General features: G+C 40.6%; 1 protein-coding gene and 1 long non-coding RNA gene across 4 annotated transcripts in view; one reads left to right on the forward strand and one right to left on the reverse strand.

Annotated features, from left to right (window-relative positions):
* The window catches only part of LOC116703089 (uncharacterized), a 20068-nt gene extending 6102 nt beyond the window's left edge, over window positions 1-13966 (reverse strand). Inside the window, exons 1-3 of the long non-coding RNA XR_004335338.1 lie at window positions 13955-13966; window positions 13831-13835; window positions 2283-2289 (exon numbers count right to left, since the gene is read on the reverse strand). This is a non-coding gene — a long non-coding RNA (uncharacterized LOC116703089). The remainder of the gene's footprint in view (window positions 1-2282; window positions 2290-13830; window positions 13836-13954) is intronic.
* The window catches only part of mgat5b (alpha-1,6-mannosylglycoprotein 6-beta-N-acetylglucosaminyltransferase B), a 51319-nt gene continuing 36271 nt past the window's right edge, over window positions 461-15508 (forward strand). For all 3 annotated transcript variants that reach the window (XM_032537678.1, XM_032537680.1, XM_032537681.1), the window contains exons 1-3: window positions 461-912; window positions 2314-2426; window positions 11185-11329. In XM_032537678.1, the coding sequence (XP_032393569.1) occupies window positions 845-912; window positions 2314-2426; window positions 11185-11329 (326 nt within the window). In that variant the 5' untranslated portion in view covers window positions 461-844. The remainder of the gene's footprint in view (window positions 913-2313; window positions 2427-11184; window positions 11330-15508) is intronic.

Below are 15508 nucleotides of genomic sequence, written 5' to 3' on the forward strand. Positions count from 1 at the left end.
CTGCTGAGCTGCAGTCCCCACCCCCACCCCCACCCCCCCAGCGTCCCCGTCGGAGTTGTCCACGGTGCTGAAATGTCTCCTGAAACCACAAAGGGAATTTTCTCTGTACAGTAGTTTAAAAAAAGGCGCTGAATGTACGTTTGAAGACGAGTGCATGTCATTGGTAAGACCATATAATGATGTGCTTTGCTGATTTAATCTGCCACTAGATCAGATCAGTTCGTGTCATGATGAATAAGTCCCCCAGCGTTAATGAGATGGACTTTGCCTATTTGGCCTGTTAGCTGTTAATTTGACTTGTTTCCTTGTATGCCGCTTTATTTATTGTCCGTTACTTCATCCAGCTGTTTTAACACAGAAAAGAAATATTTCGTTTTCCGGTAGGAGACGTTAGATGGCGCTCTCAATAAACGAGCCGCAGCGAAGGAGCGACTCACACAATGAAAGAAGAGAGCCAGTCAGAGGAATTCAAAGAACTCGGCTGGCGTGTGTTGTTGCACCCGATACGCTGCATCTCCAACAGGGTTAGGGATGCAAGCAGAACTGATTGATTAAAGGACAGTTGCACTTTTTTTTTTCTTTCTTTCTTTCTCTCTCATATTTATTCCTCTGCAGAATCGAGAAGGACCCGGACCTGCTGCTGCAGTAGGACGCACCGGCGGGATTCCCGCAGAAGTTTTTCACACCCAGCACGGACAGCTGTCTGGCCGGGAAGTTGCCTGCGTCGTCACGCACTCTGCCAATCCTCAGGACTGTGGTTGAAAGTTATGGTTTTGACGCTGGCTGTCACAAAACAGACTCGCACCATGTTAAGGGGAACCGGCGCTTTCTGCGTGTGTGTGAAATGATTGCGGCCAGCAGCGACTTTTTCATTATGGTGAGGAGATGTCTTCTCACTTTCAAACCGTTCAGGTAAGAACACGTCCTCCTCGATCTATTACAGCATGAAATATTTTCTCTATTCACTGATTAATGATAGAAGACTGCACTCCTTTTTATACATTGTGATCGTGGTTGTTTTTTTGTTTTTGTTTTATTCTGCATCATTATTACAAATAAAAAATTCTATGATGAAATTAAAAGGAATACAGAAAAGAAACTGCACAATAAAGCGCCGTGTAAATGTCTATTGTTTTCTACAGTGGAGCGAGTCTCGCAAGTTCAGCCCATTAATTGGATGCCTGCTGTGCTAATTAACGTTTGCTTGCGCAGCTAAAACTTCCAGCACTAGCAGCAGCTCGAGATGAGTTAAAAGCAACTCAGGCTGATATAAACTCATTAACAATGCCACGTTTGACCAGATAGACTGTACACATGCTCCAGAGCTCATTAGCATTAAGAAATTAGGAATCACCACGCAGTGATGGGGTCCATGCCAGTAGGGCAGCACGCTGTCAGACATAAAGTTCCCTGATGTTTTACAGCTTTCTTAGTGAACACAGCGGTGTTTCACATTATGGCTCAAGAGTACTGATGTAACATGTAGCTCACATACTATACAGTTCAGTGGCTTGATCTCACTGTAGAATCATATACTTGTGTTTTCCCACACAGCGTGCATGCTGCCCTGAACATCAAATCCCAGTTTTTTTCCCCCACCTTACCTAACCTATTGGATAGTAATATCATGACACTATTTCTCACTCAAGCTTAAGCTGAGTGACTGCAGGCTCTCTGGTGTCAGTTTTCTGCCTTATGAAAATTCAGGACAGCGAGCCATGGTTTACAGAATGGAAGTGAAACAATCTGTCCTGCAGTTCCCCTCTATTAAAAAAGGGTTATTTCCAAACATTTTCGCAGCACGACTCCTGGTGCGCGACTGATGAGTCAGTTTTGAGCTATTCGGTCTAAAAGCATTTGTTTTCCAAACCCTCAGAAACTTGAAATATGCTTGCTGTGTGTTTGCTGTTCTCTCCAAAACGCAACCATCCACCTGTAATTTAATGCTTTCATTTTTGGATGTTAGCTCACTGAGCACAGCGAGAGACAGAAAACGCATCCATGTAATGGTTCATTTGAGATGACACAGTCAAGCGAGTACACAATGCTTTTTCTGTGGGTTGATTGGTACAATATGAACTTCACAATAATGTCTCCACGCTCCAGGAGGCCTCACAGAGGTCTTGGCGTGATGGCGTCTCAAAGAGCTCATGTTGATGTGAAATCTATGGTACACGTCTTGTTTTATAACTTTCAACTTCTTCTTTCTCATCCTCGTCTGTCCTCTGTACTTGTTTTCTCCCTGTGTCATGAGCTCTAACCCTGTCATGCTCTCGTGTCACATGTCTTCTTGTCCCGGTTTGTCTGCTGCAGGATCTTTGTGGTGGGGATTGGCTTCTTCAGCTTGTGCTTTTTAATGACGTCCCTCGGGGGCCAGTTCTCGGCCAAGAGACCCGGAGATTCCCCCTTCACTGTGCGAGCCGAAGGTAAGCCTGCAGTTACACGTCAGTGCTTCTTGGTTGCCTCTGACTGCGGTGGCTGTGCCCTGCACTGGTAATGGACAGCCTGGGAAGCATGCTGGGTGCTTCGTGGGGCTTCCTTGATTGCTGCCAGGGGACTGACAGAGCTGCACACTGTGCTCATCACGAATGTGTTGGGGGGGTATATGTTGCACTGGGAGGCTCCATCTTCTTTTACGCTGGCTTTCATCTCTGCTCAGTGGCCACATTAACTTGTTGTGACCCATATTAACCCATTTTTATTAGTCGAACCAGTAGCGGAAAATGTGTAGAGGCTGAGGTGGGATTTAAAGCACCGTTTTGTGAATTTTGTGGGGGAGGGAGATCACTCTTGCAAGCTCATTGAAGCAAACTGAAGTAATCATGTATTTATCTGGCAGTTACGTTTACTACCATAATAGTATAATGTTTACATGACAGTAAACTGCCACTAGAGATGTTGAATCCTTGATGTCTTTGTCAGTCGCAAAGCACGAGTGATCATGTATTGGTTATAAAAAAAGGTCTCCTTGATATCCAGATGACTGACAAGTTCCTTTAGACAACTCTAATCGTTAAAAGTCCAAATGGCCACTCAAATGTAGCCAGCATCATTGACTTTGCCTTCACAGACATCAAAACAAACAAATCAAAGCCACGGGCAGAAAAAAAATCCAAACTATTTCAGAGACACTTTCCCTGAGAGAAACGTGTTATCTTGCACAGCACGTTCCCTGTGTTTACGCTATGTGCCTCTGCATATAAACCACTAAAGCACTATCCATTTGGGAGAATCAGTGTAAACTTTTGGACTTTTGTATCTCACCTTTTTATCGCCACCTGGCACAATTGTTGACAGTGCGTGTCATCCTCTGTGATGGCTACGAGCTGGCACGGGAAGAAGCAATGCACATGAGGTGACGGTAATCATTTCATCCCTCCTGAATAATGCATACCATCTTTGGGCCAATCGGTGAACAGCATGTTGCCCCGTGGTTGGTTGATGTGCAGGATGTAAAGTATTGAAATGTTTTGACTGAGTCACTTGAATGATTGTAAATATTGGCTCATGGTTGAAGCACCTCTTTTGGGAAAAAGAAGTGTTCTTCTTCTGAAAGTGTGGTAATGCAGGGGATGTTGTAGCGAGGTGCATCGGGTGTCATTATGGGAGACGATTTCAAGGCTCTCACTCACTTATGAAGTAGTATATGCAGAGCTGGTGTGGGGGTGAAGGAGGGAAAGGGAGAGGGCGGTGGAAAACAGGGGAGCTGTGTGATTAATTAACCACTCACAGGCTGCAGCCAAGGAAAGGCATTCGGCCTCTAGCTCATTAAACACTGCCTCGAAGATATGTAAATTCTCGCCCTTTGTGTGTGTGTACGTGTTTTTGTATTTATGTGCGTGCTTTAAGAATGAGGATTAGCTGCACGGGGAGTTAGCGTAATGGACAAGCCGGGATAAATAGTTCAGTGAAGCGATAATATACACCCATCCTCCCTCTGCTGCTGTGGAGAGCTACAGGACATGCACACCTGCACCCATGCTGCAGTCAACACGTATGTGTGTGACATACATTCATGCATGAAATGTGAAAATCAGTGGAGGCACCTTAACATGCACAATGTTTAAAATCTGCACACACAATGGCCATGCTGTGCTGAGAGAACCCTCTAACGCTGTTTATTGCTCGTCGTGTGACTGGCAACGACTGCCTGGAGAGCCTGTGAAGGAAATATGTGATAATTGTCATTCCACGCTCCGTTATCTCTCACCTCTTTGCATTCCTGCCTCCTCTACCTCTTTATTTAAAATTTCTTTTCTTTTTTTCAAGCTTAGTCCTTGCTACCATATTTTTTGTATTATTTTTGTAAAACATCTAAGATGCACCAGGACTTGCAAACGTGTTTATTTTTTAAGGTTTGCACATATTCCCTTACATATGTCTATAAGTACCATTTATAAAATAGTGTTGCACTCTTTGACACTTGACCAAGTAATCTATCCAGTTTTAAAATTCATGCATTTTATCCATTACTTACTTTTGAAGGTACAGGAAGCTAATGATGTGGAGAAGTAGGAAGGGGGACAGAGGGAATGGATTTTTTTACCCGAGTGGGAAGCGTGAAAGTCAGAAGCGTTTGATCCTAGATATCTTAAAAGCTCCAGAGGTCTACTGTAGCTTTCTAATAAGCTCTTTGAAGACCACCTTCACAGTGTGTCCTTTTACCACGGCGGTCTTACTGCAGCTTTGCCACAAAGGAAAAAACAGGCCTATGACGCTCTCGGGTTTTACCTTGTCACAGCAAGACTAAATGGTTCAGATGTTAATGCATGCTTGCTTCATTACTTGAGCATTTTTTAGCTCCCGTCCCCATGGAAAAAATGTTTTGCTGTAGACAAACTGTGTTGCATCTCTCACTGAAGGCAGATTTTCTTCTGACTTTACCCCCTGTATTTGATATTTATCGGGCTAAATACTATATTGCCACAACAACCCAAAAATATGTTGAAATTGCTCTGGAAAGAAAAATAAAGCAATAACGTTCAACTACCTTTTGGATGGCAGGGCTACTGCAGCTGCAGGATTAAATGTAAAGGAAAACCTACCTTTTCCACAAAGTTTTCATCTATCAGAGCCACAGAGCATCAGGTGTGGAAGGAGCGTTGTGTTTAGTATCCTGTTTACGGCGATCCTTTCACAGACTCTGAGAGAACTTCTTTTTTTATTACATGGCTCAGCAGTCCTCGCTACGCAATGCATGAAAATGAGTCTTTCCTTACTTTGCTCCTCGGAAGGGTGTGGCATTTGCAGGTTAAGCAGAGCTGTGATCTTCAGTACTTTTGTTAGAATAAAAAAAAAATGGGATAAGTAATCTGCTTGAAAGAGAAGTGCTTTCCTGCATGGTGTGTAGATGCTATGAACAAAACAAACTTACCTTTGCAACTGATGCATCTTCAATGGTAATTAGGAAGAACTGGCAGTGAATATGCAGCTCACTGCCTGGCTCTGTGTTAGGGGGAAAAAAACAACTGGTATGAGTCAAAAATGACTGCTCAGTGTTTACTCTTCACAACCTCCTGTCACCCGGAAAGACAAGTGATTTTCTCTTAGAAATACCCAACAACAGGGGTTGTACTGATTGTTTGTTTTTGCCTAGATGGGCAGTTAACCGGATTCAACTGCAAAAGTGTTCTGTGTCTTGGATTGCTTCTATTGTTTACGGCTTTGTGGCATCCAGCGACTTTAATTTAAAGGACCATTTGATCTTGGTATTGTTTGACATTTACAATAGACACATTTTAGAAGCATTATTTATGTGTTTTGTTTGTTGTCTCCACTGCTGCTTGCTTGTATATTGTTTTTTTTTGTAGAATTGTCTGTTGAGGAAAAAACAGTCTGCGTTGATTTAATTATGTGTGTAGAAGTGTTGATATAGACCTCAGTTGATCAAATTGTCTCTTGGGGAAAGCAGTGGGAAATTAAGTGCTACTGTTTTGATTGTTTCTTAAAATTAGCCGCTGCAATGTTATTACCTTTTTTTTTTTTTTATCTGAGTGTGGCTATGAAGTGCGTGCACATGGACATGCAGTACACCCAATCATTTTCAAAGTACTTAATGCACAAGCAACATAGACTATAGTATAATAGTATTTTGTATAGCATTAGCTTGAAGTGAATTTGGTATGCAGGGGTGTATGTAGGGTAAGTTGCAAACTGGGTCAGGAATTTTACTTCCTGACTTGGTTTAGGTAGCATTTTCTATTCTTGTTGTTTCTTTGCATTCATGCAAGAACTGTCTGTGTGAAAACAGGAAATATGTTTATGCAAATGCTCATCATACTTTTATGGTTTTGCACAGTCTGAGCAGTGACAGCACATTCATTTAACTCCCTTCCTAGAAAATGGTTGTATGCTGAGACACTTTGTTTTTGTTTTTTGTTTGTTTTTTTAATATTGGTATAGCAGACCATGAGCTTTGTGTCTGAGTCAGCCTTTCCTCACCTTTTTAAATTTCCAGGTGTGCTTGCTATGGTAAATCAGTCAATGTAAGGTTACAGTGTTTCAATGTGCAGTTTCATTAAACATCACCATGCTTCTAACCAAACTGGTTGGTCCAGGTCTGCCTACTGTGGGTGTGGGGAGGGTCAGGGGAGGTAACTAATAGAAAAGACAGATTCAGGTTTTAATTGAAGTGACAGAAAACCAAGTTTAATAAAGAATACTGCAAGCTTTCCCCCCAGGCTGCCAGGTGCAATAAGAGGCTGGAGCTTCTTAGAGGATAAGTGACAGAGGTTTTCTGCTCTAATAGCGCCTGGATCTGACAGTTGCCACCATGCCAAAAAGAAGAGAGAAACTCTATCTCAATCAGCCTTTTCTGTAATAAATAGATGCATTGGGAGTGAAAGGACAGGAAGGTCTGTGCGTGTTTGTGTGTCTGTAGAGCAGGAGAGAATACATGAATTTATCCTGGTGACAGGTGAGATGAAGAGGTGTGACCCGGAGGCACCTTCCTGAGACAACTAGCATGCCAATATGCATATCAGGGATGACAGGATTTATTTTCTTCTGAATTATGCCAATGGGGAGGAGATATATTTTATTTTTTTGAATAGATAGATAGATAGATATCTCTCTCAAACATGACACAGCTATAATCAGCTTTTGTGTCGATGAATAAATAAACTGTGCAGTTAGAACACTGTATTTCTTACAATAATAATTCATTAATTTATAAACAATTGAACAGTTTGCTAAGACCACAGCACACTGATAAAAGATGCACATGAACTTAGGTTATGTAATTATTTCGGAAAGTGGACAACTTGCACAAGCATTTAACAAGTTTTTTACTGGGTCAGATCAGGAACTTGTAAATTTGAATCACCCTGGTTGGCCCACAGGTGAAGAAAAATGTTTGGGGCATTTGAGCTGCAAAAAGGTCATTAAAAAACAAGTTATTGAGGTTATCAGCAATTTCAAAATCCATCGTCGCAGGCAAGTTCATATGTGACTAAACCATTAGAGAGACTCTACAATTGTGCATTGAAATATTGGGCAAAAGGCCAACTAAATCACATAATTGTCACATCCTGAAAGATCTGAACATGTTAGGATTTGACAGCTGCATTGCATTTGCAAATTCCAATCTCATCTGGAAGTGCTTCCATTACCAGGCCCCTCAGGCTCTCTGTGACATGGTGCAACCATTACAGGCCAGTGGATTGTCCACTAGAAACACAATTGCAGGGAACTGTAAAGTAAAATTTTAGAAAACCCTCCTTTGGCCAGACATCATTCTCTGTTAAGGGAGCTAAGGCATTGAATGAGCTTCCCATCGAGGTAAAAGCAATACAAAATAACAAGCTTTTCAAAATTCAAACATTCGTTTTTAATTGATAATCAGACCTGTAGTCAAATATAGGTGTATGACGGCCTGGGGTGGTGTATGAGCATATATTTGTTGTTTATATGTGCTTTATGTATTTTAATTGTGGCAATGTTTATGACTTTTGAAAAGCCCTTCTAGGGACAGGCATTGGAAATTAGCAATAGCTATAAATGCTGTGATGCCGTACATTGGAGATTAGTTGCACAAATGTCTGTCTAAGCATCTGTCCCTATTCAAATAAACATGAAATTCATTGTAAAATAAAAAGTTAATTTGCAATGTTATAAAGCTATATCTTTCACTGGATTCTGTTGATGTTGGCAAATGTCTCTATAATTTAACATTAGAAAATTAAATATGCCTACCAACTTTTGTTAATTTTAGTGTAAAAGCTTTTTGTTCTGGTAGAGTTGGTCATTTCATTTTATTGCAGATTTAAGGTGAGACTGGTTTTATTGCAGCTACTTTATTGCATCTTCCTTGCATCCATTCTACTGGTGTACGTTTGGTTCTGGTGTGCGTGTGCGTGCGTGCGTGCGTGCGTGTGTGTGTGCGTGCGCGTGTGCGGCGCAAGTGCTGCCAAAGAGGTGAGATGCACTGCCACTCTTTCTTGTAAATATGATTTGGTTTGTGGCTCTCCATGAATCAAGTGAGCGTCACTAATGAAACATCTGAATCGTAGCCTCCAACTGAAGGACTTGCTGGCTGTGTTTGGGGAATTTTAATGAAATTGACTGAAGCACTTAGAAAGATTTTCGGTCTGTCATGTTGTTTTATAGTGATCTGTGAATTTAGTTGTGAGAAGCCATATCTACAGTAAATTAACCATAGATGGACTCATCAATGAAAGCACTGGCACCTCTTGGACCTGTAACACCTATAAGCAAGCACGTAGGTGTTACAGGTTCAGAACCTGAACAAAATTCTAATCTACCAACAATCCAATGACCTTCCGGTTACAGTCTTGCCTCTTGTACCAAGCACTGCATCATCTGGTATTGACTGTTCATAGATGCGGCTTAGAGACATATTTGAGATTCATTTGCATTCTCCATTCTTGTCAGCCATCTTCAGTTGTGATTTCAGCAGCCTGTTGAAGTAAAACCAGTGTGTCTCTCTAAGGGCAGTTGTTTATAGCTGGTTGGCTACAGCAGGCTACAGTACAAACGGCAATCTAATTGGAATTTGTTCATGATATCGATTGTGCTGTGGCACTTCCGAAATTGAGTCATTAAAGGAGATTAGCTGCTGCTAAATCGGCCCTTTATTAACCAGCACATGAGGAATGGCACAGAGGAGGCTCTACATTAGAAACCATCAGCCCCTGCTACACCACTGTCAGCGCGTCGGACTGTACATTGGAAAAGAAAACACATTAGCCGATTTCCCAAGAGGCAGCAGGAAGCAAGAGTAAAAAGCAGTCTGATGAACAGTTGATTGCTAACAAGGCTCAGTTCTAAAAATGTAATGCGTAGGAAGGGTGTTGGGTCTCGGTAATGGTGATTTACGAGCACAATGTGTGCGCGGAACATTACTGTGGAGAAATGTGTGTTCTTCCCACACTTTAAACTGGAGGCTTTGCTTAGATTTAGTGCAGCAAGTACACTGGAGCTGAAAGAGGATCATCTGAACTTAGCAAATAGTCTGAAGTCCACAAAATATAAATGTACAGAAGAATGGTACAGTAATTGTTTTGGTGATGTTGGTGGTGGTGTTTAAGGTTTGGTCCTACAGTTACATGCAACAGGTTTCAGACAGTTGGCGTGTGTGTGTGTGTGTGTGACAATGTAGTTATAAATTACCCTGCAATTTACATCTTTCTATTTCTCATTTCCTGTCCTATCCTGTGTCATTCCTTTTTGAAAAAGTATTGTTACGCTGCTGCTATAAAGCTGAATGGGAATTAATTTAGCCTCTTTCTGTCTGTGGAAGGAAAGCAATGTTGCCTAACTGCTGAATTATTCAAAGGTCTTCAGACCAGTTTTGACTGAATATATTGTAGAAATGACTGAAACAGTGCAAAGCCAAAAAGGAAAATATGTACAGGCAATAAAGGGAAAGAATTTAGAGGAATAATCTGGGCTTTGACAGCAGCTTTATTTTGTAGTTCTTGTTTCTGATGCCGAGTGCCTCTCTTCCTTTTTTCTTTTTTTAAACCTCAACGACACACACGTTATATACTGTGTGTGTGTGTGTATATGTGTGTGTGTGTGTGTGTGTGTATATGTGTGTGTGTATATATATATATATATATATATATATATATATATATATATATACATACACGCACACGCATGCACACAGACCAATAGCAGTGGGTGTTTTTTCTCTTGGTCCTTATTGTATTTACTGGTCATAATATAATTTCTTCTCATAGAAAGGTGACTTTTGCTTGCACAGTGATAAATGAACTCCGACAGGAGTAGTGAGTCTGCACACATTGCATTTTTCAAAAGCCTAATGCGATTGATGAAGGAACACTGAGAGGTAAGGCATTATTTTCACTCACATTCTCCGAAAACAATATAAGGCTGTTGTTGTTAGTGGTTTTTTTGTTTTCAAAATAAAAAATAATTCACTCCAATAATTCACTCCCAAGTCCCAAGAGTTGCAGTATTCACCTTGCATCTTTAGATTTTCTTCATCAAAAAGAAGTTATTGCTGCTCATATTTCTGTTCCACACCCTTCGGACCCTTTGATTCGGGACTGTGTTCTTAATTGCACTCGGCATTGTGGGTAGAGCTGATTGTGACCAAAGAAAACCGTACTGGGTCAGGACCTTGATTCACAAGCGATGGAGTCTGGTGACCTGCTCTGACCTTATTGTCTGTAGTTGCAGGCTCATTCATTGACTCAGTGTTCGCTAACAGCATCATTCTGGTTTACCACCTGTCAGGTCGTTAATAATTTGAGCCGAGCAGCAAGACAAAATCGATACGATCAGACTAATTTGCCTTTTCCTGTGTTTTGCTGGAAAGCTGGCTTCTGACGAGCTGCTGCATTAGTAACCAAAGACAAAAGAAGGTAGAAATAACTGGATTGATGTTTTAAAGTGAACTCGTAAAATGGAACATAAAATAAATGAATATTAAATGTGACCTTGAAGGAGGCTTTGCTACATTAGTGGATTTAAACTGCTGGTACACTAAAATATATGTTCTACATTATATAAAGCCAAATAAAATGTGACTTTACATAGAGACACACTGTACAATGCCATAAAATGGAGTCTTATTTGTTTTCTTCTAATTTATCACTAAATCTTTTTCCTTTTATTCTATATCATCAATCCTTTTATCTCTGTGATTCACTTTGGCAGTATTTGTCTCACACCATCTGTCTGTGTGTTTTTCAGTGTTCGGTGGCCAAGAATCTCGTGGGGTGCTGAGGAAAATCAGTGACATGTTGGAGGTCATTATGAAGAGGATGGATGCTCTGTCTAAACTGGGTAACACCACAGACAGTCACAGGCTGGATGAGCTCAGCTCGGCCCTGGACAGGTATGGCAAATTGGCCTGTTTATTGATTTACTTTAGATACAGCTAAAGTAAAATGCTGCCATGTACAGCACAGGTTTACTATGATTCCCTAAATAGTTTCTGAGGAGGACAGATTACACATTACTTGCACAAACGAAAGGAAGATGGAGTACACTGAAAGTACTATGTTCTTTTTCTTTACGAGTAACAGCACTCACTGTTTGAGTACATCTCTGTGTAAGGAGCATTTTTTTTAAACTGTATATCAGACATAGAGACTAAAGGAATGTCTTTCAAATGAGCGTGTACCTCAGGCCCCATTTGAGGGAATCAATGAGTAAAATTCCTCATCCAAAACTTGTTACATATTTGGAGTGGTTACCTGTGAGAGCAGTGAGAATATCATGGTACAAGATGGAAACTATGTCATTAGAATAATTCTAAATTAATTTTAAAAAACATTTGTTTTAAAAATAATCTTAATTGATTTAACATACTTTAAAACTGACTAGTTTTTGTTTTTGTGGGGACTGGCCATGTTATGGGATATTTAATAATCTAAATAATCTGCTGGGGATACAGTAGCTATACTAAATAATTACTAAAGTGCAGCTCATGTTTAATAGTATGTTTGTATTCAATGCATGTCCAAGTGCTATGCCCTGTACAGATGTGATGCAATTATTGTGACTGCCTGCCAAAAAAAGAATTCTATTAACTGAACTACAACATTTCAATTTTGCTGATTTTGAAAAAGAAAAAATGTCACTGCAGTGGTTATACCAAGAAGCTGTGAAAGAACACCAGATAAAGGGTTAAGGGTGAAGGGTAAACTTGAAGTGGTCCTCAGAACATTTGTCTAGTTTTTCAGCTCAGCCTGTGTGCTAGAGGCGGGTTTCATTGGCATAGAGTAATGATAAGATAAAAATATGAAGGCTAAAGAGAAATGAGTGTAAAGAAAGGGAGAAGGCCAAGTATGGAGCCCTGGGGCATCCCAGTAGAGCAGGGAAAAGAGTCTTGTGCTGCGGAAACCTGGTGTTGAAGAAGATACTATATGTGTTAGAACAAACTGGAGAAATAAAGTACTCTGCCATATATGAAAAGGGAAGAGCAGAAGCCTGTACTACAAAGCAAGCTTTGGCGTTAACAAGGTAACTTCAGGTTAAACCCAGGGTTTTCTGTATCACGACGGTGGATTGCTTGTTACTGGGTTAAATCACCTAAAATGGTTGGAGCAGATTATGTGAGAGATTAGAGATCAACCGATGTAAAAGTACAGCCTACTGACCAATCAAGACTCTATTGATAACAGCGTCATCGTTCTTAGAAGATCCTCTGAAGCTTGTGTGCAGAGAGAGAGAGGTGTGCTCATTAAAGTTAACATTAAGAGACCGACAACCCCGTTAACATTCCCCAATGGGTATCTTTATGAAAGCTAGAGATTTTTAAGCGGAGAGAATTACGTCTAGGCTATTTGTGTTTTAAGATGATAACAGTACTGATGGGAGTTTGTTGGTTCTTAAAGTAATACATATTAAAAAATATAATATTAGAATTTAATATTTATTTGCTCTCAGATCGCTTACCACGGCCAAGGTAGCAACTGAAATAATAGGCTAAACAGTTTATGGAAAGCTCAAGTGTAATTATGGTCAGATCTTGTGCCTGACTGATGAGCAAGTGATATTGATAAGCGTTGTGATTTACGCATAACTGCATCAGCTTTTTGCCAGCATTCTTTCCTGTTTTAGGAAGTAGCGACTGTATTGCGTTTTTACCTGTAAAACTGTGTCTGTATTCTTTATATTTATGTAGAATTATTGTTTGCTCTTCTGTTGTAAAATATGCAGCTCTGGTAGATGTTTGTGATTGTTCACGCTATGCACACCGCCGCTGGATTGGGAAAGCCTGGGTTGATTGAACTAGTTTTAAACCCCCGTTGTGACACAGCTTATGTAGGACCACGGTTTCTGGGGTTAGTGAAGCTGGGTAACTGAAAGAAATCCAGGATCTGTTGATCTTGATTCGTAGTACAGGTCTCAGGGGTCTTGCTGGACAAGTTGAAGCTTCCAACCCTGAGTTATATGTGCACCCAGTGGTTGCCATGGTAACACACATTTCCACGTGCCCGTACCTGCTGGGTTTGAGGAGAGAAAAGCTCCCTCCTGTTTTCTGTCTTTGCTGTCGTTTTGCTCCTGGACATCACCTCCCTCTTCCTCACAACCGTTGAAATATCTTTTCTGAAATCCACTTCAATCGAGCCTGCATTGACTGCCTCACACAATGATGTAACCACCTTTTGATCATAAATTAAAAGGTATTGTAATAATATATTAAATTAATGTTTGGACACTGTGAAACTGCTGTGGACTGCAAAAGATGAACCCTGATAGAAGAGGTACAAAGACGCCTCACCTTGCTTTTCAAATGCCTCAGGGAAAATATTTATTGTACTCTGGCCAAATAACGCTGAATACATTTATATTCATCTGCAGTTTTATAATATGTTCCCAGAATGTAACTTTCTCTACAAAATGCCCCGTGGATTAACTCTCAGTCACATAGTTGTAACAATCATTTAATTGGCCTCTCAGGGACTAAACTGGGAAATGTTACAGTGACAAAGGCCAAATAGTTTTGGCTGACTTGGAAAGACCGACTTGGTGGTAAACATGTATCTCAAACTGGTTTCATTTTTACCTCACTCAGGTTATTAAAAAACATGACATGGCTCAAGGTCAGGGGTTGACACTGGAGATTAGTGTGAGATCTTCAGGCAGGAACATCTTTGCCCACCTGCACTTTTTATCGTTAAAAAAAAAGGTGTGTGGTGTGTGTGTGTGTGTGTGTGTGTGTGTGGTGTGTGTGTGTGTGTGTGTGTGTGTGTGTGTGTGTGTGTGTGGTGTGTGTGTGTGTGGTGTGTGTGTGTGTGTGTGTGTGTGTGTGTGTGTGTGTGGTGTGTGTGTGTGTGTGTGTGTGTGTGTGTGTGTGTGTGTGTGTTGTGTGTGTGTTGTGTGGTGTGTGTGTGTGTGTGTGTGTGTGTGTGTGTGTGTGTGTGTGTGTGTGTGGTGTGGGTGTGTGTGTGTGTGTGTGTGTGTGTGTGTGTGTGTGTGTGTTATAGAAGTGAAGGTTTGGTTACTACTTGCCTCCTGGGCAGCATGTGGAAAATGGAATTGGAGTTTAGGATTATGTTAAGTTATGCATATAAGCATAGTTAGATCGCTTTCATCTGGCACACACCAAGAAATACATGCTGCCTCAATAAAATTTTACTGATTGATCTGCATCCAGCTCAGAACTACTGTTCCACTAGTTTCTGTGAGTTTCATGTTCAGAGCTGTTTAATGAGCCATGTAAATTCCAGAAATACTACTTCATAACGAAGGCTTATTAAACAAATTCATTTATGTGTTTGTTTTCATGTTAAACAGGGTAATGACACATTTCCATTGAGTGTTGATTATTTATAACCTAGGCAGAAAACATCAGTAAAGTCATATGTTGATGTGCAAGGTTAAGATGTTGAAGTTTGAGATTAAGATCTACTTTCTCACTTCAGCTGCTTCATGTCAGATGGTAACCAGTGACTCTGAATGTGTGTTAAGTGGTTATGTAGAGACAAGGATCACACTGCAAAGGACTCCACCAGTTTAATAGGATCCACGATTAACATGTATTTAGAAGCTTTTCCTCATGCAAAATACTCTTTGAAGACTTTAACTTGCAAGTGCAGCACATACAGTTTGAAAATAATAACAATTACTTCATTAGAAAGTACCCAAACAATACATGTCAATATAACTGTATGTATGTGTATATACAGTGGGGCTTGAAAGTTTGGGCACCCCAGAAGCCAAGAAAAGATAGAAAAATCTCAAAAGCATCAAATGACAGATTAGACATTTGTATAATATGTCACAAAAAGTTAGATTTTATTTCCATCATTTACACTTTCAAAATAACAGAAAACAAAAAAATGGCATCTGCAAAAGTTTGGGCACCCTGCTGAGTTAATACCTTGTACCCCCCCTTTGGCAAGTATCGCAGCTTGGAAACCCTTCTTGTAGCCAGCCAGTCTTTCAATTCTTGTTTGAGGTATCTTTGCCCATTCTTCCTTACAAGTCTTCCAGTTCTTTGAGATTTCTGGGCTGTCTGTCACGCACTTCTTTTTTTAAGGTCTATCCATAGATTTTCAATTAT

This window comes from Etheostoma spectabile, chromosome 15 (assembly GCF_008692095.1).
Source record: "Etheostoma spectabile isolate EspeVRDwgs_2016 chromosome 15, UIUC_Espe_1.0, whole genome shotgun sequence".
NCBI lineage: Eukaryota > Metazoa > Chordata > Actinopteri > Perciformes > Percidae > Etheostoma > Etheostoma spectabile.